Here is a 25480-nt window from a genome sequence, read left to right as displayed (position 1 = left end):
GAAAGAGAACACGTATCAGACCCGAACAGCGGTGTCCCGTGCCACCTCCGCCACCTCCAGGTCTGCTGCTTCACCCTGTCCAGCGCTACCCTAGACCCAGTAGGGACCGCAGCACCGTGTGGTGCCAGAGCCTGCGAGGACAGCCTGGGGTCCACGAGGACCAGAGAGCCAGTGCTGCACGTATGTGCACACATGCGCATGCAAATGTTCAGGTGCCACGCACTGCATACGTGTCATGCGTTTGTGTGTGTGGTGTGTGCAGGTACAGTGCATCAAGTGTGTGTTCTGCACATGTGTGCACGTCCCGAGAGCACCTTGCAGCGGGGGCCCTCCCCACAAGCAGCAAAGACCAGATCCCAGACCACCTCCTATAAACATCTGCCAGGCCCCAGCCAGGGCGGGGTCCACCTGGAGCTCTCCCACTCCACTCCAGGGGCGTCTGCAGCCTCCCCCAGTTCTTCTGGGTGCCTAGTGGGCACATCCACCCCTGAGCCTGGTGTCAGGTCCCCAGGCGCCCAGAGGCTAAGTAGGAATGCTGGCAGTCCACTGAGGCTCCCCTGCACACACCTGGTGCTGACCCAGCTTCAGAGGCCCATTTGGTTATGGCCTTTCCTCCCTCATTTGCATGCACTGTCCTGCAGGCCCAGCTGTGACCTTTGTTCCCAGAGGGAGGCACCTGCTGTGTCAAGAGCCTAGGCTCGGTGTGGGCACAGCCAGGCTCAGGGGCCCCAAAGTTTCCAGGCCTCAGACACTTAGCAGGGCAACAGCCCAGACCTTCCAGTTGCACTGTTCCCACCTTGGGGCCCTCCCCACCCCAGCCACAGGGTGGAGACCAAGCTGGCGGGCTGGTCTGTCCCCTGAGGCTGTAGATGGAGTTCCCCACCCCTGGCTGCTAACAGCCCTCTCCAGGGCTGGAGACAGGTGTTTCTGTACCTACTCCTCGGGGCACCGGCACCTCCCACAGGCAGCTGGAGACCCCAGGACCCTCTCCCAGAGACATCCTGAGTGTTCTCCCTCCCTTCCAGGAATGGGGTGGGTGCAGAGCGGTTTGGGCACAGGCACGGAACAAGATCGTGGTCCGTGGTTGCTCAGCCAGGGAGCCTGGTTGTGACATCAGGATCAAAGAGTCCAGAGAGTTGCAAACCTACTGGGCGGGGAATCAAGGGTGTCTCCAGGGGCCCCCCGGGCTCAGCAGGTGCAGACAGGCGAGGACTTTGCTAAGCAAATTCCCTGCACACACCCTACCCCACTTCATCGTATCTGGGGCCCCCACCCCGTTCTCTCATTTGCCATCCCTGCCATGCCCGGCCTCGCTCTCCTGGGCCTCACGGCTCTCCTGGGCCTCACGGCTCTCTTGGACCATGGGGAGGGCGCAACGTCGTGCTTGTCACAGCAGCTCAGGATGCAGGGGGACTATGTGCTGGGTGGGCTCTTCCCTCTGGGCTCTGCCGAGGGTACGGGTCTTGGCGACAGGCTGCAGCCCAATGCCACCGTGTGCACCAGGTAGGAATGCAGGGGGTGGGGAGCGAGGCTGGGAGTGGCTCGGGTTGGGGGTGCTCCTGAGTGGGGATGAGGTGTCGGCCACCCGCAGCCCTGTGTGGCCCCAGGTTCTCGTCTCTGGGCCTGCTCTGGGCGCTGGCCGTGAAGATGGCGGTGGAGGAGATCAACAACGGGTCTGCCCTGCTGCCCGGGCTGCACCTGGGCTATGACCTCTTTGACACGTGTTCAGAGCCCATGGTGGCCATGAAGCCCAGCCTCGTGTTCATGGCCGAAGCAGGCAGCTGCAGCATTGCCGCCTACTGCAATTACACACAGTACCAGCCCCGCGTGCTGGCGGTCATCGGGCCCCACTCGTCCGAGCTCGCCCTCGTCACCGGCAAGTTCTTCAGCTTCTTCCTTGTGCCTCAGGTGCGCCCCCCCCACCTCTCCCGGTGCCACCCACCCCCACTGGCCCTGCCCACCGGGGCCCCCACATCAGGAGCTGCGTCCCGGCCACTGCAGGTCAGCTACGGCGCCAGCACCGACCGGCTGAGCAACCGGGAGATCTTCCCGTCCTTCTTCCGCACGGTGCCCAGCGACCGAGTGCAGGTGGCGGCCATGGTGGAGCTGCTGCAGGAGCTCGGCTGGAACTGGGTGGCGGCGGTGGGTAGTGACGACGAGTATGGCCGGCAGGGCCTGAGCCTCTTCTCCGGCCTGGCCAACGCCAGGGGCATCTGCATCGCGCATGAGGGCCTGGTGCCACTGCCGCCAGGCAGCCTGCGGCTGGGCGCCCTACAGGGCCTGCTGCGCCAGGTGAACCAGAGCAGCGTGCAGGTGGTGGTGCTGTTCTCCTCCGCCCACGCGGCCCGCACCCTCTTCAGCTACAGCATCCGCCGCAAGCTCTCACCCAGGGTGTGGGTGGCCAGTGAGGCCTGGCTGACCTCAGACCTGGTCATGACGCTGCCCGGCATGCCTGGGGTGGGCACCGTGCTGGGCTTCCTGCAGCAGGGCGCCCCGATGCCGGAGTTCCCATCCTACGTGCGGACCCGCCTGGCCCTGGCCGCTGACCCCGCCTTCTGCGCCTCGCTGGACGCTGAACAGCCAGGCCTGGAGGAGCACGTGGTGGGGCCACGCTGCCCCCAGTGTGACCACGTCACGCTAGAGAACCTATCGGTGGGGCTGCTGCACCACCAGACCTTCGCTGCCTACGCGGCTGTGTATGGCGTGGCCCAGGCCCTCCACAACACACTGCGCTGCAACGCCTCGGGCTGCCCCAGGCGGGAGCCTGTGCGGCCCTGGCAGGTAAGGCCGAAGAGCCCCCACCCCCCCCCCCCCGAGAGCGGGGAATTTCAGTGGGGAATCTGGGCTGGCGGCAGCTCCGGCCGGCCTGGCCCGGCCCCACCCACCTGCTCCAACGCACCCGTCAGCTCCTAGAGAACATGTACCACGTGAGCTTCCGTGCTCGCGGCCTGGCACTGCAGTTCGACGCCAGCGGGAACGTGAACGTGGATTACGACCTGAAACTGTGGGTGTGGCAGGACCCGACGCCCGAGCTGCGCACCGTAGGCACCTTCAAGGGCCGCCTGGAGCTCTGGCGCTCTCAGATGTGCTGGCACACGCCGGGGAAGCAGGTGAGCACTGGGTGGCCGGTCCCCAGCTGCACAGCAGCTTTCCCCTCAGCCGGGAGAGAGCTCTGGCCCTGCCTGGGGCGGGGACCGTCCACAGGTCCGGGTGGGTGCACCAAGCTGAGCACAGCCCGAGCCCCGAGGCCCTATGCCAGCAGCCCGTGTCCCAGTGCTCCCGGCAGTGCAAGGAGGGCCAGGTGCGCCGCGTGAAGGGCTTCCACTCTTGCTGTTACGACTGCGTGGACTGCAAGGCGGGCAGTTATCAGCGCAACCCAGGTGAGCACCTCCCTGAGGCTGAGCAGGGGCGGGGACCCACACGGTCTCACGTCCTGGCTCCAAGTCCAACTCTGAGGCCACGGCGGGTGGGAGTGTGGTGGCAGAGCCCGTCCCCCCAGTGCCCCCTCTCTCCTCCCACACCACAGATGACCTCCTCTGCACCCAGTGTGACCAGGACCAGTGGTCCCCGGACCGGAGCACACGCTGCTTCCCCCGCAAGCCCATGTTCCTGGCATGGGGGGAGCCAGCTGTGCTGCTACTGCTCGCGCTGCTGGCTCTGGCGCTGGGCCTGGCGCTGGCGGCCCTGGGGCTCTTCCTCTGGCACGCGGACAGCCCGCTGGTTCAGGCCTCAGGTGGGCCACGGGCCTGCTTTGGCCTGGCCTGCCTGGGCCTGGTCTGCCTCAGTGTCCTCCTGTTCCCTGGCCAGCCAGGCCCTGCCAGCTGCCTGGCCCAGCAGCCGCTGTTCCACCTCCCACTCACTGGCTGCCTGAGCACGCTTTTCCTGCAAGCGGCCGAGATATTTGTGGGGTCGGAGCTGCCACCAAGCTGGGCTGAGAAGATGCGCGGCCGCCTGCGGGGGCCCCGGGCCTGGCTGGTGGTGCTGCTTGCTATGCTGGCAGAAGCCGCATGGTGTGCCTGGTACCTGGTAGCCTTCCCGCCGGAGGTGGTGACGGACTGGCGGGTACTGCCCACAGAGGCGCTGGTGCACTGCCACGTGCACTCCTGGATCAGCTTCGGCCTGGTGCATGCCACTAACGCCATGCTGGCCTTCCTCTGCTTCCTGGGCACTTTCCTGGTGCAGAGCCGGCCAGGCCGCTACAATGGTGCCCGCGGCCTCACCTTTGCCATGCTGGCCTACTTCATCACCTGGATCTCCTTTGTGCCCCTCTTTGCCAATGTGCACGTGGCCTACCAGCCTGCCGTGCAGATGGGCGCCATCCTCCTCTGTGCCCTGGGTATCCTAGCCACCTTCCACCTGCCCAAGTGCTACCTGCTGCTGCAGCGGCCGGAGCTCAACACCCCTGAGTTCTTCCTGGAAGACAATGCCAGAGCACAGGGCAGCAGTTGGGGGCAGGGGAGGGGAGAATCGGGGCAAAAACAAGTGACACCTGATCCAGTGACCTCACCGCAGTGAGCCTACTAGACTTAGTTGAGATGCCCCCAAACTGAGTTCTTATGAAGCAACCCGGACAGTACCTCAACTGCTGAGACCACCCCCAGTTCTAGATCTTGACAGCAGGCTGACCGCTGACCTGGATGCCACAATGATCCTTGGGCCTGCAGCACTCAGGAAGGTCCTCAGCACCCACCTGGGGCCCCAGAGAGACTCTGCCCCTGTCCCAGCCAAGCCCTGGCCAGGGCCTACCCAGGTGATCCAGCCCTACTGTCCCAGAGTAAAGCCAACAAAAATTTCCTCGGGGCTCCTTAGCTCAGGCCAAGAGCTCAGGAAGGCCCCTAGCCAGACCACTTGAAGGCCAAGCTGGGCATCACTTGCCTGGCCAGGCCCAGCCTGGAGACCCCAGCCAGCACCCCCTCCAAGCATCACAGGGGTGGGAGGTTGGTGGGTGGTGGTCGGCTGTGCTGACTCCTCCGCAGAGGCACGTGACAGACCGTGGTTCCCAGAGTGGTGCAGGAATAGTGAGCAGGGCAGAAGCCCACTTAGTGGGGGAGGGAGACACCCAAACTCTTCCCCTCCCTGGCCCAACCCAAGCGGGTAAAATGGGGTCAGCCGCCACCAGCACCGTGGACAGAGCCCAGGCAGGGTGGTGGTGGGACTCAGCACCATGGCCAGCACCCACGACGAAGACCCCTGGAGCCGGGAGGCAGCACCACGGACAGAAGACCAGCCACCGGGACTCTGCTGGCAGCCAGCACCGGGGACAGAGCCTTGTGGCTGACCGGGAACCCAGAGCGCAGCACCTGGCCAGTCCTGGGTCAGCTCTTAGCCAGGCCCTGGGGAGGCTGGACAAGTCTTCTAAGGTACCCCGGCAGGAGAGAAGAGACAGTCCACACGTCAGTCCCATAAAATTAAATGCTTTTTAGTCTTTAAAATAGCATTTACACAGAAGCAGCTCTATTAACTATCTGGACGGACACTCTGACTTGATACAGTATCTACAGCGCAGATGTGTGCAGGCCAGAAACGCCAGGAAGGAAGCGGCGTGAGTGGGTGGGCAGTCACCTGAGGACAGCAAGGAAGGGTGGGCTGCCTACCCCCTCTCCCCCAGACCCTGCCCCTGCAGCAGCTGCGTGCATCTGTGCCCTCTGCCTCTCAGGGTCACATCCCCACCACTGCTAACTCAAACACATGCCTCTCCTGTCTCTCCCTCACCAACCCTCCCACTTTCAGACACAACCTGTGTCCCTGCATTCAGTCTGAGTCCCGGGGGCAGGGGGGCAGCTGACCTGGCCACCACCTTCCCCAGGGCACACAGGCCAGACAATAAATAAATAAATTAGATCCCTATCCTGGGCATCCACAGAAGAGCCTGGGGGCTCTGATTCCACCTTTGAGGGGTCCGACCCAGCCCAGGAGAGAGTGGTGGGGCCTGCGTCCTGGGCAAACAGGGGGCCCAGGGCCAGCAGCTACTTCTCAGCTTAGTCTGAAGCCCTGTGCATGGCTCTGTGGGCAACTGGGAGTCCCAGAGGCACTCCAAGGGCACCGGGAGGTGGAGGACCCTCACCAGGGTCTGCATGGACACAAGCCGCTCTGAACAGCAACGTGCAGGCCACCGAGTCCAGATCGTGGTGGTCTGGGCTGCCCTCCGCCCATCCCCCCAGCCTGCTCCCACTCTCTGTCCAGGCCTGGGCCCCAAGACATGGCCCCTTGTGTGCCCCAGAGCACAGGCTGGCTTGAGGCAGGACAGCCACCAATAAGGCAAGCCCACACAAGCTCCAGGGGCAGTGCCCGTGCAGGAACGGCCAGGACCACCAGCTCCCCCACCATGGGGCCCAGCTGAAGGCACTCTCTCCTCGGTCACATGATGTCAACAAAAAATTCACAGGGGTTTCCCATGGCCTTCTGGAAGGACTGGCGGCTGCCCGTCAGCTCTGGGGGAACAGCAGCCAGCTCCCGGACGGGCGGCCCCCCGGGCGGCCCCCCCACTGCCGAGTATGCCTTTGTCAGGGGGTACAGTGGGGGGAGCCCCGGGGCGGCAGCCGAGGCCTGACTGTGTGGGCTGCTGCCCCGGCTGAGCTGACTAGCCGGACGCTCCCTCCAGCCGCTGCCAGCGACCCCACTCGGTGCTGCATGGTCCGACTCGCTGCCACTGCCTCCGGCTCCAGCCGCCCGGCGCTCCTTCTCGCGGCCCAGTGCCCGCCGGCTGCTGCCGCCGGCGCTCCGGGTGGACCCACTGCTTTTGCTTCCTGGAGCCAAGGAGTGGAGGGAGGAACGAGATGGCGTGAGGCCGTGCCACTCCCAGGACAACCGGGCGTTGCCAGGGCAACCAGGGGCAGAGCCTGGTGGTCTCAAGCGGGGTGGGTGGGAGGGGGGCAGCCATGCAGACGGGAGGGCAGGGCCGACCCCACTCAGAGAAGCTAGAGCAGCTGCAGCAGCACGGGGCGGGGGGGGGGGGCAGTGTGGGGGGGGGCGCAGGGCGAGCGGCGGCAGGCAGGGACACTCCGGGGCCAGCACAGTGCCTCCTCTCACCCCAATGCCTGACCTTGCAGCTGAGGACCTGAGGCACCAGTGAGGCCCTGTGTGCCTGGTGCTCCCATCGGCCATCCTGGGCCCCCCCCCCCCACAAAGACCCGCCTTCCGTCTAGCCCCAAGGCCCTGGCCAGCTACTCAGCTCAGCCCCCGTCCTGGGCTCCCAGGAAGAGCGGGGAGCCTGAGAAGGCCAGCTGGCTGGGAACATGCCGAGAGGGACGCCGGGCAGGACCCTGGCTTACCGGCCCGGAGGGTCCACTCCGCTAGTCCTTCAGTCTAAGGCTTGCTCAGCACAAAGCAAGGGATAGCATGAGTCACACAGCAGGCCCAGCCCGGTCACCCTTCCCGCCCACAGGGGCATGCCGCCACCAGCTGGGCCTATCCAGGGTCCACAGGCACCCAACACAGCTTCCCCTTGGGCACCACTGCCCTCTGACTTGCTCTCCTCTCTCTCCCACCCCTTTCTGGGTCTACTGGGCTGGCTGCCTGACCTCTCTCTCCTGGACAGCGACACAGACAGCCTCAGGCCACTCCTCCAACAAGCCCCTCCTCAGCTCTCCACACATCCCAGAGTGGATGCGCAGTTGTCTGTGAAAGCGTCCCCTCTGGCTCCCTGCTGGGCTGCAGGTGCCGCGGCGAGGGTGGGGGAGGTCTGTCCTCCACCGTGTCCCAGGGCCCCTCCACCGCCCTTTTCCGCGTCATCTCCCGGCCTTTTGCTTCTGCCACACCTGGACCACCAGCCCCTCCCGCACACACACAACCACCGAAGTCTGCAGGGTTCGCCCCGTCCCCCTCAGCCACTCACCCCTTCCAGAAGGAGCACGCCCAGGGCCTCAACACAGAGCAGGCAGGAGCACACAGGGCGGGGGGGGGGGGGGCGGGCACATAGGGCAGAGCCAGGCGGCGGGGACAGCAGGGAGCCAGGCGCCAGGCAGGCTCTCACCTTCACTCTGCTGACTCCCAGCACTGCCGCTGCCGTAGCTGAAGCCAGGGTCCTGGTATGCAGGTGGGAAGCAGGGCGGGGGGCCCGGGTACTGGTAGGGGTAGCCCTGACCCAGGGGCCAGGGGGCGGCCGGATGGGGCAGCGGGGCCAGCGTGTCCTGATCCGAGGCCCCACTGGAACCACTGTTGAGGTTCAGGGCTGCGAGATCTGGCAGGAAGGGAGGGTGGCTGAGGGCGGGGTGGGCAGGCCCTCTGGGGACCCCCTGCCCCGCAGCCCCTCACTCACTGCTGCACAGGTCCCCGAAGACGTAGTAGCACTGCTCCGAGAAGGTGATCTTGTTCACCGTGTGCCGCAGGAAGCCACGCTTCAGCATGCTGCTGGCGTACTTGCGGGCCTCGCGCCGTTCCTTGAAGCCCTCCACGTGCGTGTACAGCCAGTCCACCACGTCCGCCCCTGGCCCGCGGCACGTGTCAGGGCACGGAGCCTGGGGGCGCTGACCCTGCCCGCCCGGAGCCAGCCCAGCGGGGACCCCTCACCGATGACGGCATTGGCGATGGTGATCTTGAGCCACATGCGGTCTCGGATCTCCAGGCCCGAGTCCGGCAGCTTCATGACACGCACCACGGCACCCATGTCACTCTTCACCGTCAGCGGCGCCTCCTCCAGCTCTGCAAGGCAGAGCCCCCCCTTCAGCCCCAAGCAGCTGAGGGCAGGGGGGAGGGCTTGGGGTGGACCCCGGGCCCTGCTGCTGCACCCGTCTCAGAGACCGGGCTCCGCGTAGGGTCTCTGGTCCCAGAGCCCAGATGGCAAGGCTGTCTCGTGACGGTGGGGCCCACGCCCACCACAGGATGGGCCCTCCCAGGGGCTCGGAGCAGGCGTGGGCCGGGGAGATTGAATCTCTTGTCTCCTGCCCCTGCAGATGCTTCATCGGGATCTTGGGCCCAAACCAAGGTGGAGCCACCCCCGCCCTGCAGGTCAGACCCCCAAGAAGAGAGATCAGGCCTCTCCCCACCACCACCCCCTCCCGCCACTCCTCCGCTAGCTCAGGGCTGTTAGTCGTGTTAGCTGCAAGAAAGCAGGCGGGGGTCACACACATGGGGGACAGGCCACTCCCCCGGTCCCCGCCGAGGCAGAGCCCTGGGCAGGGACCACAGGGCTGTCCTGGTCCTCTGGGCACCTTTCCACCCACCACACAGGCAGCAAACCGGAAGGAGGGTGCGCACGAGGGCACACACGGGTCAGACACACGTGTCGGCAGTGTCCATCCGTACGTGTGCCCTGCGCCTGACTGTGCTGGGTGGGCACTTAGGACGGGTCCCCCACCCGGGTGCCTCAGGTCCCTGCTCTCCTGAGCTGCCACTTACGCGGAGCGCCGGGCACAGAGCTGGTTAGTGAGGAGGAGCTGGTGCGTGTGACGGCGCTGGAGCAGGGGCTCGTACCGTAGCGGGGCAGGGCTCCGGTCAGCGCCGCCGTGTGGGACAGCCAGGCGGCAGGGTCGATGGGCCGAACCGGGTCAGCTGGGTGGCCACCGTGTGGTAACGCGTGTGGTAACGGACAGATGGACAAACGGACGGGCGGATGGTAGGACACACAATGGAGCACGGGGGCACAGAGGAAAGGACCTTCAGGCTGGGCGAGCGCCCTCATCCCCCTCCCCTGTCAGCCCTGAGGGGTCACTTACCCCTCGGGATGGTGAAGTAGCTCCGGGGGGTTGGGTCCCAGCACTTGGCCACCGTGAGGCTGATGGGCCTGTGGGGTGGGGCAGGTCACACGAGGAACGCCCCGTGCGGGCCCCCCAACACGCCACCTGCCCACCCCGCGCCTCACCCCGTCTGGGACACGATCTCCCGCAGCACCCGCACAGCGTCATCGTTGCTCATGCTCTCGAAATTGATGTCATTCACCTGGGGGGCAGGGAGGGGTTCAGCGCGGTGGGCTGGGGGTGCCGGCCTCTCGGCCCCCCAGCAGCTCCCGCAGCCCCGCACCTGCAACAGCATGTCCCCGGGCTCAATGCGGCCGTCGGCAGCCACGGCCCCGCCCTTCATGATGGAGCCGATATAGATGCCGCCGTCTCCCCGGTCGTTGCTCTGCCCCACGATACTGATGCCCAGGAAGTGGTGCCTCTCTGCAGGGGCGAGGGGTGAGCAAGTGTCTGCTGAGGGGGCCCGGCCCAGCCAGGCGCCCCGCACCCCACCGGGGAGGCCCCACGGTCTGCTGAGGGGGCCCGGCCCACCCAGGCGCCCCGCACCCCACCGGGGAGGCCCCACGGAGCCCTCACCCATGTTGAGCGTGACGGTGATGATGTTCAGGGACATAGTAGAGTCCGTGATGCTGCTAAAGGAAGAGGCCTGTGGAGGGGCACGAGTGAGGGGGTGCGGGTGGGGGCTGCCGAAGGGCAGACCCCACCCAGCGCCTGGCTGCCACCTACACGGTCCGTCTGCCGCAGGCGCTGCTTCCGCCGCCGGCGCTTGTGCTTCCGGATGAGCCGGGAGGAGGTGCTCTGCTCCGTGGAGCTGCTCAGTCTGGGGGGGCATGAAGGTCAGGGGCCAGGCCACAGGCTGCAGGGCTGAGGCAGGTGGGGAGAACAGGGCGCCCCCCAACACACACACGCAGGGAGTGGAGGCGATGGGCGTTGTCCCCCCCCCCCCCGGCCCCGACCAGGCCAACTGTGGGAGACACGGGGCTGAGGTACAGTTTGCTCAGGAGAAGGCTCGGCTTCTGGTTGTGCACACACGACACGTACACACCCCACACCTGCACGGAGCACTTCTCTCGGGACAGACGGAGACACAGACGCTGAGCCAGCACATTCGTGCACGTACACCTGTAACACACCCACTCGACACACACACCCATTCACGTACACGTGCCCGTGCAATCAAGCACACGTCCAGGGTCACACACACCCATGCACACGTGCGCGCGCGCACACACACACACACCTGTACACACCTGCACACCCATGTAGAATGTGGCCATGCACACACACACCCGTTCACACACATAGGCCCATGCCCATACGTGCGCACCCATTACACACCTACGCACACGTGCCCCCACACACCACGCCATGTGTGCGTACACCTATAGCACACCCGTGCACACCTGCATGCACACCCACGCACCGGCTTGTGTTGTCATCCTCGTCTGAGTCGATGAAACTACTGGACTCAAGCTCACTGCTCAGCACGGTGGACGCGCTGTCGGCGGGCAGCCCCAGCTCTCGCCGCCGGTCCCCCCTCGGGTGCCCATTGGTCCGGGCAGCTGCGGGGAAAGCCAGTAGGGCAGCTGGCCGTGGGGTCCCGTGTTGCCTCGAGCACCAGCTGAACTAGGAGCTGGCCAGGTGACTGTGGGACTGCTGGGGGGCGGGATCACCGGGGTCCTGTGCAGACGGGCCTAGGACCTCCACCCGGGGTCCCCTACTGGTTGGGGGCAGTAACTGGGAGCAGGCAGGGCCATGGGGTGCACCATAGGGGCCCAGGGGTGTCCGCCGTGTGGCCCTGTTACCCTCTTCACGGTTCCGGCGTCGGGCTCTCTCCCGCCGGTGGCTGACCATGGACTCCGTGCCAGTGTCGTTGTCCATGCAATCACGGCTGCTCGCTACATTGGGGCTGTGCCCACAAGAGGGGGTGGGCCAGGGCAGGCTGTACCTTGGACGCCCTCCCAGCTCCTCGCCCCTTCTCCCACCCGCCCACCTACCTAGATCGGGCCTCTCTGCCCGCCCCGCATCCGCTGACCAGTTTCTACTGCCCGTGGGTCCCTGGTCAGCTGCCCCTCCTCCCGAAAGGCCTGGCCGGCAGCAGGCCCCTCAGCACCACCAGCCTCAGCCCCCCGCCCACAGTCCTTACTGGAAAGAAGGGGGCCGGGAATCCCCAATGCCGCCCGTCCTCTCAAGAGGCGGGGGCAGGTCTGTATGGCCATCAGTGCTCTGAGACCCTGCGTCCGAGTGCGCGCCCTCAGCCAGGACCAGCTGTGGAGGAGAGCGATGGCTCAGGGACGCCCCCCCCCCCCGCCTGCGGGCCCACCCCCCACCCCCACCCCCACCCCCGCCACGGGCTCACCCAAGCCCAGCCCCCACCGTAGCCTAGCAGCCTCTGCCAACATCCCACGGACTCACCCAGGAGACCACGCGGCCGTTGAAGCAGGGCAGCTTGGCGTTATCATCAGAGATCTCCTCCTTTACCACCCTGTGGGCAGACACGGCCGTGAGGCCACCTGCACCAGGGCCTGCTCACACCAGCGGACTCCGGAGGTAAGACCTCCCCACACTCTTGTCCAGGGTGCGTGCCGGCCCAGGGCGCACAGCCCCACGCCCAGATGTCACTCTGTGGATGCTGCTGCCCAACACGTTCCCTTCCTGGGGACCCCTCCCAGGGCCCGGGTCAGAGAGAGGTCCAAACTCCCGACCCTCTACCAGCAGGGGGTCATCTCCTACAGCCCCCTATAATGCGAGCATTAATCTTGCTTTGTGTTGTGTGCCCCACGCAGTGTGGATCCGTGAGGGTGGGGCTCTGTCTGGCTTTTCCCCTCCACCTCCCCTCCCCCAACCCCAGCCCCAACCCAGAACAGGGCCTGTTCACAGCAGGCCTCCATACAGATGTGAGGACAGTCAGTCAGACCACACGGACACAGGCAGGTAGAGATGGATGGCAGACAGGCCTGCACACGCACACGGAGGGCAGGCCACAGCCCTCCTGACCCATCTAACTGGCCAAGGAGACAGAAGCAGACCCCCCGACTCACTGCAACAGCCCAACCCAAGGACTGAAACACGGCCAGGCACAAGGCTTTGGGGCCCACCGTGGAGTCTCAGCCCCAGAGGCCAGCAAGCCCCAGCAGCCATGATGCCCCGCAATCAGCCCCCGGCCTATGTTTCAATGCCACACTTGCTCAGGGGGGTTTAGGGGTGGGGAAGGTACCCAGGCAGGACACAGAGGACACTGGGAGGGAAGCATACAATGCTGTGGTCAGACACAGGTTTGCGAGGGGGGCGGGGTGTCAGGTCTCAGATTCAGAGGGCCAAGGAGAACAGCAGCCCGCACAGATCACAGGGGCAGCTGGGGAGGGGCGGTGGGGCAGAGCAGGCAGGGGTTACGGCCCAGACGCACCCCCAGGGATGAGGGCAGGCAGGGTCAGGCCTACAGCAGGAGGCACCCCTACGCCCTACCCCCCTGGAGCCCAACCCTGCCCAACACAGAGAGATTTCCACACCCGGGACTTGGGCCCAGTGGAGAAACAGGAGCTAGAACAGGCAGGAAGCAGCCTTGTGACCTGCTGAGCCCGGACACCTGGTCTCTACTAGTCCTGGGCAGCAACAGGTGGCAGGAGGTCCCCACAGAGCTGGCACCGCACACTCCCCTCAGGGAGCAAGGCCCAAGTCCACCACCCACCACCCAGGCCTCAGAAGACAAAAGACACAAGGCCAGCCTGGGCGGGATGGGGCACCCTGCCAGGGTCAGCCACACACGCGACGATTAGGTGGACACCCCAGTGGGAGAAGGCCCCACGTCTGCCGCCCCAACTTACGATTGCACCACAGCCCTACGGAGTTGGGCTTCCAGGGGAGGCCGTGACCCAGCCCCGGACTCAGCAGAGGCCACGTAAGAGGGTGTCACCACAGCAAGACCTGAGGTGGCCTAGGGACACCTGGGGCTCTGCCAGCCGCAGCCAGCAGACAAAGCCCTGGAGCAAGCCCTCCTGGGAGCCCAGCAGGCGGAGAGCACAGTCTCTGAGTGAGGGCAGCGACAGAGACTTGGGAGGGACCTGATTCCTGTCTCACAGCCCAGGTGGCCCAGCCTTTCCTGCCATTCCCAAGCCCCCGCCCTTTCTGACTCACCCCCCCCCCCGCCCCAGCAGGCAGATGAGTGCCCCAGCCCCCACACCACAGGGCCTGCCTGGCTCCCCCAGGGGCAGACGCGCCAGAAGCACCCCAGGTCTCTACTGCTCACCTGGCCAGGGCCTAGAGATGACCAATCAGCCAGGGTTGTCCCTGACCCCTGTACAGACGCCCCACCCCCAGGGCCCAGAGTCCCTGCTTCCCTGGCCCCCCCAGCCTGTCCTCCAACCAGCACGACAGAGCATCCTGCCTTCCACCTGAGGCCTGGGGCACTGGGGGATACCACAGTCCCCCACCCAGCTAGGCCAAGACAGCCAGGCTGGGGGAAGGGGCACCAGAGCCCCCAGGACAAGGGCGCGGGTGCTTTCCCCAGGATACACGATGCTGCCCACCACCGGCCAGCACGATCTCTGGGTGCTCCAGGGCAGAGACAAGGGTAGGAGGGGCCTCGGTGGAGCTGGGGGAAATGCCTCCAAGCAATTCTGGGGCTCCCTCCTGGGCCGGGCCTCACCAGGTGGAAGAGCAGGCCTCAGGAGGAGTCTCCACCGACCCTCAGGGGTGGCCATCCAGGGGCACCCCCATTGGCATCACGCCCCCAACCTCAGAATTCCTGGCGAGATCCCGGTTAACCTCAAACTTGTGGCTGTCCGGCCCCGCCTGCCGCCCCCGCAGACTCGCCCTGGCAAGGAATCTTTGCAGAGCAGGGCCCTTGGAACCGGGCACAGACACAGGCCCAAGGGGACCCCCGGGGCCCTTGGAACCGGGCACAGACGCAGGCCCAAGGGGACCCCCGGGGCCCTTGGAACCGGGCACAGACGCAGGCCCAGGGGAACCCCCGGGGCCCTTGGAACCGGGCGCAGACACAGGCCCAAGGGGACCCCCGGGGCCCTTGGAACCGGGCACAGACGCAGGCCCAGGGGAACCCCCAGGGCTGCCAGAGGCCACAGCACGCCACAGGCCAGCCCTTCCCAGTGGGCTAGCCACAAATGTGTCCCCAGAGGCACAGGGTCCCCTCAACCAGACCTCCCCACCATGGAGCGGGAGGCCGCAGAGCAAACTAGACACAACCGGGGAGACCTCCAAGAGTCCCCCTCCTGCACCCACGAGTCAGGGATCCTCAGCTCCCACCTTGCTTTCACCTGCCCCCCACCACCACCTCTTGATCCTAGAGCTCCCCCAAGCTCAGCTCTGCAGACTCCACCCAGGGGGCCCCGGTCCTCTACACCCTGGACTCTCCCGACACCACTAAGGCACTGACCCCAGATGGACCAGCTGCGGAGGGCAGAGTGGGCATTCACCCAGGCAATCTGGGTCAGGCCCAGCCCCCATCCCCTGCCCCACAGCCCTCACACGGCCCACGGGCAGGTGGCTCCAGCGACCGGAGCTCCTGGCCCAGCGATGGAGAGGCCAGGGCCACCGCCAGGCAGACAAACTAAGTGCCAAGCCCAGCCAGGCCTGGAATCAGCAAGGCAGCCCTGGTGGCAAGGGCACTTCAACGTGTGCCTCACCATCTAAACGCTAGGCCCAGACCCCTCCCTGCACCATGGCTCACCAAAGCCAAAGCCTGGCACCTCTGGGCCAGCCCACCATAGGCCCAGAGACCTTCCCCAGCTCTGCTGGGTCAGAATGGCTGTGACCTGCATGGGAAAAGTGGGACGTGGGCTCAGGACTCCCCACCCACCTGGCCAGAAATGGGAGTGGGACCCGGCCCAGAGCAGGTGGCCATGGCCACAGCTCAGACTCCCCTTTCCCTCACTAGGTGTCCAGCTGTGGCCAGGAACATGAGGCTCTGGGAACTCAGGCCCTGGCCCACAGTGGGAAGGAAGGTTGGGGCAGGAGGCTCACCAGGGTGTTCCTCACAGCGCCTGATTCCAGGCTACCCCTCGCATGGTAGGGCCGCTGCCCCGGCCCAGCCGGGACTGCTAAGAACACGCCCTCACTCTCAGCCTCTCGCCAGTGGTGGTGGTGCCCAAGAGAGTCTAGTTGTCCAAATGTACCTCAGGCCCCCTGAGAACTGCAGAATGGCCCCAGCGTGACCTGCCCTGGGGCTGTCCAGTATCCATGCAAACCAGAGAATCCAGGAAATGGCCTCAATGTCAAAGTCCCGAGACACAGTCGCACACAAGGACACAGGCTGCCTGAGGGCGGCCAGGCCCACCTGCTTAGCCCATGAGGCCTCTGAGTACCCCACCCCCCAGCACTGCTGAGCTGGGGACTCAGGTTACCCATGGCTGTGCTAGGTCAGGCCTCGGATAGAGCTTCAAGTGGACAGCCAGCCTCCTGCTCACAGTTCCAGAAGCCCAGCCCAGTGCAAGCGGGAAGTCCCCTCAGCCAAGACAACCACCACTAAGGCTGGACGTGGGGACACTGACCCAGAGGCTGCCTGGAGTCAGCAGATGGCCTAGGCTGCTCCCAGGAACCCAAGTACTATGTGGCTCAACAGGGATAGAGACCCAACAAACGGCAACACTCAGGGGCAGGTGGAGTGACAATCCAGGGTCCCCAGTGACCCTTGATCTTTGCTCTATCCTCAGGACCCTGGAGAAGGGGTCCAGAGAGAGGCTGCCTTGAGCCTCTGGAAACCTCTGCAGACCCCAACAGACATATCTGTGTCTGTCCCAGAGTACCTCATTTCCCCCATGCTAACTACAGAGGACCTACTGGGCAGCTGGGATACTGCCCCTCTCCTTCTCCCCCCACCCCTCCACTCCTGTGACCCCGGGGCCCCATGAATCACAAGCCCTCCAGGCCAGCTCTAAGCACCTGCCTTCCACGGAAGGGGGGTAGTGGGATCCTGAGTCTGACAAGTGCCAAGGTAGGACGTCAGCTCACTCTGGGCCACGGACCTTGACCACCTGAAAGTCAAACACACTCAGGCACACAGGCCCAGGTCCAGAGTGGGGGCAGAAACGAGGACCCTCTCCCGCACACTGGCCAGCACTCTCAGGCTCCTGGACAGGCAGTCAGGGACAATCATTCGTTCCCAGCTCAGGCCACAGACAGATGGGACTCACGGCAACCCCAGGGAGCGGAGGCACTGCCCCAGTCACAGCCCCAAGATTCCCCAAGGCCCTGCCCCGGTGCGGACAGGTGCGGACACCCGTCCTGGCGCACAGGCCCCACGGCCCACTGACCCGAAGTCCTGGTCCATGGACTTGAAGAAGAATTTGTAAGCGTGCACGGGCCGGTTGCTGAGCACATTCTTGAAGTCGGCCAGAGTGACGCGCTCGGGCGCCACGGGCAGCTTGACCAGGTACGGCGTCTCCTCCTCATCCATGTGATAGATGATCTTGGTCTCCGCCATGGCGCGGCGGCGGCGGCGCGGGGCCCGCGCGGCGCTCCCGGCCCGGCCCGGGGCTCGGACGCCGCCGCCTCGCCGCTGCCGGCCTGCGCCCCGCCTGCCCGCCCGCCCGCTCCGGGCCCGGCCGCTACCAGGCCCCCGGCGCCCCGCCCGGCCGCCCCAGCCCCACCCGCCCCGCCGGCCCCGGCTCTCCTCGCGCCCCGGCTGCTGCCCCGCGGCCCGCGGCCGCCCATCCGCCCCGGCCCGGGGACGCAGGCAGGGAGGGCGTGCGAGGCCCGGCCGCGTCCGTGCGCCCCGCCGCCGCCGCCGCCGCCGCCGCCGCCGCCGCCCCCTCGGGCCGCGCAGTTAAAGGGACCGCCGGCCCCGGGCTGAGCGCGCCCGCCGGGGGGCGCCCGAGAGCGGGCGGGGCCTGACGTCACCCGGCCGCCCGCGGCGCGGGGCGGGGCAGGGCTGCGCACGCGCGGAAGGGCGGGAGGGCGGAGCGCACGCGCGTGGGCAGTGGCGGGGCGGAGGTGGTGGCGCCGGCGCGCCGCCCTCGCGGCTGTCGTGGGCCACCGGTCCCTGGCCCGGCACGAGGGGACGTCCACAATGTGCTCGGGTCTCACCCCACGCTGGGCCTAAGGTCTCGGTCCGTGGGCGGACAGGGGGGCGTCCCCCGGAGGGAGGCGGCTGGGGACCCTCGACGTGCAACCCAGCTGTCAGAAAGGAGACCCCGCCCCAGGCAACGCCAAGCCCCTGGCCAGGGCTCCCTGGGTCCACTGCGGAACACAGAAGTGTGGCTGGGCCGGGGTTCGGGTCCTCCGCCCCCTCGCGAGGTCTCCCAGGGTCCTCAGGTGCTCAAAATCATATCGGCGGGCACCACGGGAAGCTGGGGATACTTCGGGCCGGGCCGTGAGCCGAAGACAGCCCGGTCTCTGCGCCCCCGCGCCCACTCCGGGCTCTCGCGCCCTCTGCCGGGTCCCACGGAGGCCCTGAGAAACACGGGCCAAGTGCATGCAGGTGCTGGCGTGAAGGCGGGAGTGCTCGCGTGAACACGTGTATGTGCTGCTGACGGCAACAGCGGAGGTCAGCGGAGGTCAGCGTGGGCAGCGGTGCACTCGCGCGTGTGCATAGAGGTACCCAGGCAAGGTGCTTCTGGTAGCAGGTGAAGAGATCCCCCGACCCCCACCCCTGCATCTGCGGATCCAACCAGCCTGGGGTCCTCTGTGAACCACGGGAGACCCAGAGCAGTGCCTCTCGGGTTGTGGAGGGTACAACCACACGCTGCTCCAACTGGAGGTAAAGGATCTCCCGCGCCGCCCCCCCCCCCCCCCCCCCCCCCCCCCCCCCCCCGGCTCCGCGTCCGTCCCAGGAGGACAACTTGAGGCCACTAGAGGGAGTCCCACATTGGCCAGAGTGAGCAACAGGATAGTCCCCAGGACAGGACCCAAGAGTGATGTTGAGGGGGATGCCCCTCCTGGTGTGTCCCCAGCACTTCCCCTGAAGCTGGCTGGAGCTTGGGTTCTGCCATCTGCCTAGTCATGGCTGTCCTTGAAGGGTGGACCAGCACAGGAGAAAGCCCATCAGTCCACCACTGACTGGCGGGGCCAGACTGAAGAAGGTAAGTCCCTGAGCCCAGGCTGGGGACCACCCCTGGGTCAGCCTGGGCCAAGGGTGCTGACCTCCATTCTCCTGCGCTCTGACAGGGAGAGCAGGCAGGGATCTGTGAGGTTGACCTCCACTTAACAAAGCCTGTGCTTTCTCCCCTTGGGGCTCCGTTTCCCCAGAGGTAATCTGAGGATACTGGGCAGTATGGCCTTGGATGAAGGGTCTGCCATGGCTCTCTGCTGGGTGTCTAGGGAAGGAGGAAGATAGTCCCCACCCGAGAGCTCACTAGTGGCCCAGCATCTCGCGGGCCGGATATAAATGACTGCTGGTCACGTACATGCAGGGGGTCTGATGCCCCATCCGCGCTTTGGCCCCCCCAAGCCTTTCTTTCTCACCAGACTGCCCAAGTCATAGGACACTGGTAGCTGGAGGCTAGAGACAATACCAGAGTGGATTCTGATGTGGTCAGGCTGGCGCACAGCAAGGAGGGGTGAGTCTGTGGTCAGAGCAGTGCAGCTACTGTGGGGCTAGGGGTCACTAGGCTGAGAGGGAGGCCCATTATCAAGCAAGCCACAGCCCCTTGGCCCAGCCTCGCTCCCTGCCTTTGCCACTGTGGGACCCTTGCAGGTGTGTGGTGAGAAAATAGCCATTCTGAGGTGCTGTCCAGGCATTTACAGCAAGACAAGCCTGCTCACACTGAGTCCCGACACTGAGCTAAGAACCCAAGCTTAGGGTGTCCACCACAAACTCCTGCCTCGTGTTTCCCTAGGTACCTTTTAAACTGGCCGTTCAGAATTGAGCCTACAAAAAATTAGTGACCCCTGCCCCAGCCACGTTATAAGTAATGGGCGTATGGCACCCTGCAGTCTCTCTTCTGCTCTCTCCTGATCTGGGATAGAGAACTGCCCTCCCCCTGCTCACTGCACCCCTGTTCTAGGATCGGTAAGTAACAAATCTTTTGACTTCCTTTGTGTGAGTGTACTGAAACTGTGCCTTCCCCAAAGCAGCCCTGGGGTTTTCACGTCCCCAGAGTGGGAGCTCAGATGCCAAGTTACCTGCGGACTCCGTGTGGGTGGCTTGTGCACCCTAACGTAGACAGTCATAAACTGCACATGTTTATTTAAGAGAGAGCACGTGCGCAAGTGAGTGAGGAGAGAGAGAGAGAATCCCACGAGGGGCAGAGAGAAGCGGGGCTCGTGCTCACCCAAGGTGGGGCCCAAACTCACAAACCGTGAGATCATGACCTGAGCCAAAGTCAGATGCTTAACCTACTGAGCCACCCAGGTGCCCTAAGCTGCATGTTACTGACACACGACCTCCGGTTTCCAGCCCTTGCTGCCCTGGGAGGGATTTAGAGGAGGGGGGCATGTTTGGAGAAACACAGTCCTCTTCCTCCTGCAGCCCCCTCCCCTCCCCCTCACAAGTGTCCTACCTTTCGTGCCCACTCCTGCTTCCCCCCTTTTTACCCTCACACATCGAATCCCATTTCGGCGTCTGCTTTCTCAGAGGGCTGTCCCCTGAGCGCATCCTGGCTCTCCTCCTCCGTGTCCAAATAAACCCTCAGAAGAGAACTGAAATTCCTTCACGACCGACCAGGAATAGTGCCATAGGATTGACCTTGATGTGGCTCTTCCCGGGGTACCTGGACTCAGACCTTCCACTCAAAGAAATGGGCAGTGACAGCAGGGCTTCAGATGAAGGAAAGCATTTTGAGGTTCCCAAAGCCCAGACTCTGCCCCCGGGACATAAGCAGGAGCCACAGAGGCATGCATACCCGGGCCGAGTCTAAAAATCACGTGGTCTTTATTGTGACGATGGCAGTTTCCTAGGAGGAGCAAACGTGGGGTGTTGGGAGTGGCAACACAAGCCACTCTAGAACCATCTTTACCCTTCCCCTGTCCTCAGCCAAAACAGGCCGAAGGAGGTCCCAGCCCCAGACTCCAGCCCAGGGAGGGGCTATGGGAGTGGGGTCAGGGTCAAAAGTCACACGGAGCCCAGTGACTGTCAAGGCAATTTGGGCGGAAGGCAGAGAAGGGGCCCCTGCGCAGCCCCAAGTACCCCAACACAGAGCAGAGGGGAATTAGCCTGGGGCCTGGAGTGTGCAATCCTCAGATCCCAGCCTTAGGGTCCCCCTAGAAAGGGGTGAAGGAGGGGTGGGGGTGCTAGTCCTGAGGCTGATCTGAGCACCGAGCCCCAGCCCACAGCGCCAGAGGCCAGGAGAGCCCAAAGGGTTGGTGAACATCAGTGGGGTCTGGGCTGTGCCTGGGGGCGGAGGGGGGGGGGAGGCAGGACCACCAGTGGGTGTGGGAGCCAATAGGCACCTGAGGGCTGCTGCATGGAGCAGAGTCCCAGAGAGCCCCCTGCTGCTTGTGGGGATTAGGACAGCTCCTGGGAGAGGAGTCCGGAGGCAGCCTTGCTCTGTGCCAGTCGAGGCCAAGTTCCAGAACAGCGGGACCAGCCGCTGAAGGGTGTAGGGTGAGCCACATGAGGGTCAGGAGGTCATCCTCCAAGACAGGAGTCGGCAGGGCTGCTGGCCCAGCCAGGAGCCCAGGGTCACCTTATTTGCAGTACTCCTTCCTGAACTCTGGAAGCCAAGGGGGACAGGTGGGGTAAACACAAGGCAGACATCCAGCAGGACCGCCCAGGGACTCCTGCTCCCCCCCGGGGGGGGGGGGTGTTGGCTAGTGAGCGTGGGTGAGGTGAGGTCCCAGCCCCGCCCTCCTAGCCACTCACCTTTGTCCAAGTCAATGTACTTGGCGGGCAGTGGGCTGTGGGCCAGCTCAGCCCTCTCCTTCAGGATGTTGTTTTTGTAATCTGGTGTAGGCAAAGAGTAGGCTGAGCCTCCTCGCCCCGCCCCCCGCGGGGCTGTGCTTCCCCTAGCCCAGGCCTGGAGCCACAGTCGGTCTTGGTTCTGGGGCCCCCCTCACCTAGTTGGATATCCTCACTCCTGTAAAGAGCCTGGTCTCCTGTGGCCACAGCAAACTCTGCCATGTTCACATCCTTCCTGGAGGTGCGAGGGTGGTGGGTGGTTAGAGCAGGCGGTGGGGTGGAGGGGGGGGGGTTCTGGTCCCCAGGAGAGCCTGGAGGGGACACTCACCCCTTTGGCTTCCCTGACTTCTTGTCCGAGTATTCGTAGCCTGGGGAGGGAGACTCGAGTTGGGTGCCGTCTCGCCCCATCCCCAGCTCCCTATGCCCTGAGGGGCGTTCCCATCCCCGCCGCACCCCACATCCCGCTTCTGGTCGGGAAAGGCTTGCTGGCTCTGGCCTCACCCCTGCGCCGGAGAGCCCCAGCTCACCTCCGCGGCGGCGCTGGCGGGTGGCCAGGATGACGGCGATGAACAGCAGAATGAAGAGGAGCAGCGTGGCCAGCACGTAGCCCAGCTGCTGGAAGAAGTGGGCCCGGCCCTCGGGGACGATGACGTTGATGACGCTGCGGCCGCGCACCAGCGTGGGATCTGCACGGGGCCGTACGGGGAAGGCGTCAGGGAGCGCGCGGCATGACCCGCCGAGCGTGCACCGGGTCCGGGTCCCGGGAAGGGACAGCCGGCCGCGGCCCACGGTGGGGCGGGGGGGGGGGGGGCTCCCCTCGCCAGACACCCAGGGCCCGGGGTTGGGGCGGGGAGGGGCCACGCGGCACCTGGGCCAGGGGCACCGCTGTGGCTGGAACCGTTGCCCGGCGAGTCCCGCGGGGGCGGCTCAGCGACCGGCTCGGTGACCGTCAGGTGGAAGATGCGGCGCTCGTGCAGGCCGCAGTAGTGGTGGTGCAGGTGGCAGGAGTAGGTGCCCTCGTCGGCGGGCTCCAGCGGCTCGATGCGCAGCGAGAAGTCGCCGCGCGCGAAGGCGTCCGCCCCCACCGCCACGCGGTCGCGCAGGAAGGGCGGCGCGTAGGCGCGGCGCTCACCCGAGGCGTACAGGTCCAGCAGGCGGTCGGCGCGGTCGTGCGGCACCCCGGGCGGCTGCCGGTCCCAGTGCACCACCTGCTGCGCCTCCTCCAGGTGCCGGTCGGTCCACACGTGCGCCCGGTTCACGCAGGTCAGCAGCGCGGGCGCGCCGCGCTCCACCACCAGCACCTCCTTCTCGCCGTCCCAGTGCGCGCCGGCCGCCCGGGCTGGGGGTGCAGGTGCGGGTCAGCGCGCGCGGGCGGGGAGGGGGCCGGCGGGGGGCGCGGGCGGGGGCGGGCGCACTCACGGTTGTCCGTGACCTGGAGGCGTATGGCCAGGGTCTCGTACAGGTGGCAGTAATGGTGGTGCAGGTTGCAGGTGTACAGCCCCTCGTCGGCCTCCTCCACCGCTGCGGACCCGAGACAAAACCCAGCGGTGGGGTGCGCGGCCGGCCCGCGCCCCCGCGGCCCCTGCGGCCCCCGCCGCGCGCCCCAGGCTCCTTACCGCGGATGAGCAGCGAGAAATTGCCGTCGTGGAAGGCGGAGAGCGGCAGCAGGAGGCGGCCGCGGTCGCGCGGCTCGTACACGCGCTGCTCGCCCGCGGAGTACATGTCTACGAGCCGGCGGGCGGGGCCGCCGCCCGGGCCGCCGCTGAGGTCCCAGTGGACCACGCGCTGGCGGTCGTGCAGCCGGTCCTGGGTCCACACCATTCTCGGGCTCTGGCAGCGCAGCACCGCCAGGGCGCCGGCCGCCCAGCTCACGGTGGACTCGGACACCACGGAGCTGGCGGCCGGCGCGGGCCCTGAGGGCACTGGTGGGGAGGAGGAGTCAGGGGGAGGGAAGGACCCGAGGGGATGGTATAGGGTGGGTCTGGCACGAGGGAGGGGGCGGTCACTAACCTGAGGACAGAAGCACAGCAGAGCCTAGAAGAAGAGGAGAGTCACACTGGGGGAGGGGGAGCGCAACCTGAACCTTTACAACCCCCCCCCCCCCCCCCGTCATCCACCCGGCCCAGGGCCGTCACACTTGGATCCCTGCGTCCCTCTATAGTCCCTGCCAGGTGGGTGTTAATGAACACCTGCCTCACAGGTGGGGATAAAGTCAGGAGAGCCAGGCCAAGTGGGCTGAGGGGGGTCTCCTTTAGCCCCTCATGACAGAGGCACCCCTCCCACGGCCCCCCCCACCCAGTCCTCACAGCCACCTCCCTGGGCTGCGGCACAGCACTCGCCCTTCTGGGGCTGGACGGTGGGGCCGGCTCTGGAGTGTGTGTGTGTGTGTGACCAACAGCCCCCCACAGGAATGGTGGCCACTGTCACCATCACTGCAGCAAGGCCCCCAGAGCACCAAAGCCTGATACCCAAGCTGGTTTGGGGGGGGGGAGGGGGCTCCTGCACGTTCATATCCCACGTGGTAGGTGCACCTGCCGAGGGCCATGCCACGCGAGCCCTTGAGGGTTCTCAGACAGCTGGGAGCCCTGCCCCGCACCCAGTTCTCAGGGTCGGAGCCCCCTCAGCCTTTCCGAAGGGCAGAGGTCCAAAGCACGAGCGGCTGGACCGTCCGCACCCCACCAGCAAGTTCCTGCTCCAGAGATGGGCTGAGCGCCCGGGACCAGGAGGAATGTGCCGGGTCAGCAGGCCAGCCCAGGAGGCGGGCTCAGGGGGCCTGGGAGCCAGAGGGGGTCTGGAACAGACCCTGTGAGCCGCACCACTCCCAGGCCCCCTAAATCCCCAACCTACTCCTTTTCTGGCCACTGGGAGAAGTGCAGACCTGAGGAGCTTCCTGGAAGAGTGGGGTGCAGGAGGGACCCCAGCGAGAGGCGCCCACCACCTCAGCCTCTGGCTCCCTAATCCGTGTGAGGGAAAGTTCTGGTGGAGATCCAACATAAATCCTCACACCCTCCTGGGTCCTGGGGGGCCCTTATCCTGGCGAGCTACTCCCTCGAGGCCCCCCAGACCAGCCCCTTCCCGGCAGGGTGGGAGTGTCCCACCCCTCTGCACTCAAGCTCAGACCGGAGGCTTTGCCCAGAATGGAAACTCCCGAAGACCCGCCTGTGCTCCCACTCCGGACCCTCACCCACCCCGCACTCACTCTGCAGAAGCAACAGTTCCCAGAGCAGGACTTGAGACCGCAGCTCCATGGCGCCCGCCTGGCCCGCCTGCCTGGCTTTGTCTCACTTCTGCTCCAACTCTCCAGAAAAACAGCCCGGCCCCCTCCCCCTCCTTAGCACCCGCCATGACATCACGGAGCCCTGGGCCGGGTCGACAGTCTGCAGACCGCCCCCTCTGGCTCTAGCTGGCCCCTAGTCTTCCCCGAATCCTGGTCTGGCCTGGTGGGGAGGGGTAGGAGCATGGTCACTGTGTCCGACAAGGTGAGGGGAATCTGAGCAGCCATCCGGCCTGGGGATGGCTCAGGCCCTGGGAGGATGGGGGGGCAGTAGCCCAGCCCTTAGAGGGGCAGGAGTGCTGAGGGCATGGCCCTAATGCTGTGGGGGCGGCTGTGACATAAGAGGCCCTTCTGGGGCTGCTGCAGAGCTGGGGTTCTGGGGCATACTTCACCTCCCTTCCACCTCTGTAGGCGGACCCTGGCCCAGGGGGTTCCCCTACGTGGACAGCCTGGCCGTCCCCTCTGCGCCTGCTGTGTCGTTCCAGGCATCCTGGGGCTTGGGGACCCCCAAGGAGCCCCAGCTACCAGACCCACAGCTCTTCCCCTTAGCCTCCTGGGGGGAGGGGGCGCTGCACATATTCACCCGTAAACCGAAGAGAACAGGAACACCAGCCCAGGAGCTTCAGGACAGCACAGTGGGCCCTGCTCTTGGTCAGTCATCTCTACCACCCAGAGGAGCCTGCCAGGTCATGAGAGTGGGGACCCTGAGCACTGAGCGCCCAGCGTTTGAGCAGCCCCTCC

At 65.8% G+C, this 25480-nt stretch overlaps 3 protein-coding genes across 5 annotated transcripts; 1 reads left to right on the top strand and 2 right to left on the bottom strand.

Moving 5' to 3' along the window:
- Nucleotides 1-169: 169 nt before the first annotated feature.
- TAS1R3 (taste 1 receptor member 3) lies at nucleotides 170-5437 on the top strand. 2 transcript variants are annotated; one of them, XM_047083428.1, is made up of 6 exons: nucleotides 170-1503; nucleotides 1608-1908; nucleotides 2002-2781; nucleotides 2907-3110; nucleotides 3260-3380; nucleotides 3527-5437. In XM_047083428.1, the coding sequence occupies exons 1-6, from the start codon at nucleotides 1301-1303 to the stop codon at nucleotides 4513-4515; spliced, it is 2598 nt and encodes an 865-aa protein (XP_046939384.1). In that variant the 5' UTR covers nucleotides 170-1300; the 3' UTR covers nucleotides 4516-5437. The 2 variants fall into 2 exon arrangements, with proteins under 2 accessions (XP_046939384.1, XP_046939382.1); XM_047083426.1 differs by lacking the exon at nucleotides 170-1503 and having other exon boundaries at nucleotides 1630-1908; nucleotides 3263-3380.
- Nucleotides 5399-17122, bottom strand: DVL1 (dishevelled segment polarity protein 1). Of its 2 annotated transcripts, none has more exons than XM_047083429.1 (15): nucleotides 16943-17122; nucleotides 12090-12159; nucleotides 11821-11942; nucleotides 11480-11583; nucleotides 11098-11236; nucleotides 10401-10494; nucleotides 10251-10320; nucleotides 9958-10097; nucleotides 9800-9876; nucleotides 9654-9721; nucleotides 9337-9489; nucleotides 8509-8640; nucleotides 8258-8425; nucleotides 7973-8179; nucleotides 5399-6746 (listed from the first exon to the last, which is right to left on the bottom strand). In XM_047083429.1, exons 1-15 carry the CDS (start codon nucleotides 17110-17112, stop codon nucleotides 6358-6360), a joined length of 2103 nt encoding a protein of 700 aa, XP_046939385.1. In that variant the 5' UTR covers nucleotides 17113-17122; the 3' UTR covers nucleotides 5399-6357. The 2 variants fall into 2 exon arrangements, with proteins under 2 accessions (XP_046939385.1, XP_046939386.1); XM_047083430.1 differs by having other exon boundaries at nucleotides 9412-9489.
- Nucleotides 17123-20965: 3843 nt separating this feature from the next.
- Nucleotides 20966-24713, bottom strand: MXRA8 (matrix remodeling associated 8). Its single transcript, XM_047083439.1, has 10 exons — nucleotides 24665-24713; nucleotides 23476-23499; nucleotides 23082-23387; nucleotides 22885-22986; nucleotides 22334-22804; nucleotides 21993-22151; nucleotides 21794-21833; nucleotides 21624-21700; nucleotides 21430-21510; nucleotides 20966-21280 (listed from the first exon to the last, which is right to left on the bottom strand). Exons 1-10 carry the CDS (start codon nucleotides 24711-24713, stop codon nucleotides 21255-21257), a joined length of 1335 nt encoding a protein of 444 aa, XP_046939395.1. The 3' UTR covers nucleotides 20966-21254.
- Between the last annotated feature and the right edge of the window lie 767 nt (nucleotides 24714-25480).

Source organism: Lynx rufus, unplaced genomic scaffold (assembly GCF_022079265.1).
Source record: "Lynx rufus isolate CCGP_SWC_20201006 ecotype Redwood Valley unplaced genomic scaffold, mLynRuf1.p SCAF_2, whole genome shotgun sequence".
NCBI lineage: Eukaryota > Metazoa > Chordata > Mammalia > Carnivora > Felidae > Lynx > Lynx rufus.
This window is presented reverse-complemented; position numbering and strand designations above follow the sequence as displayed.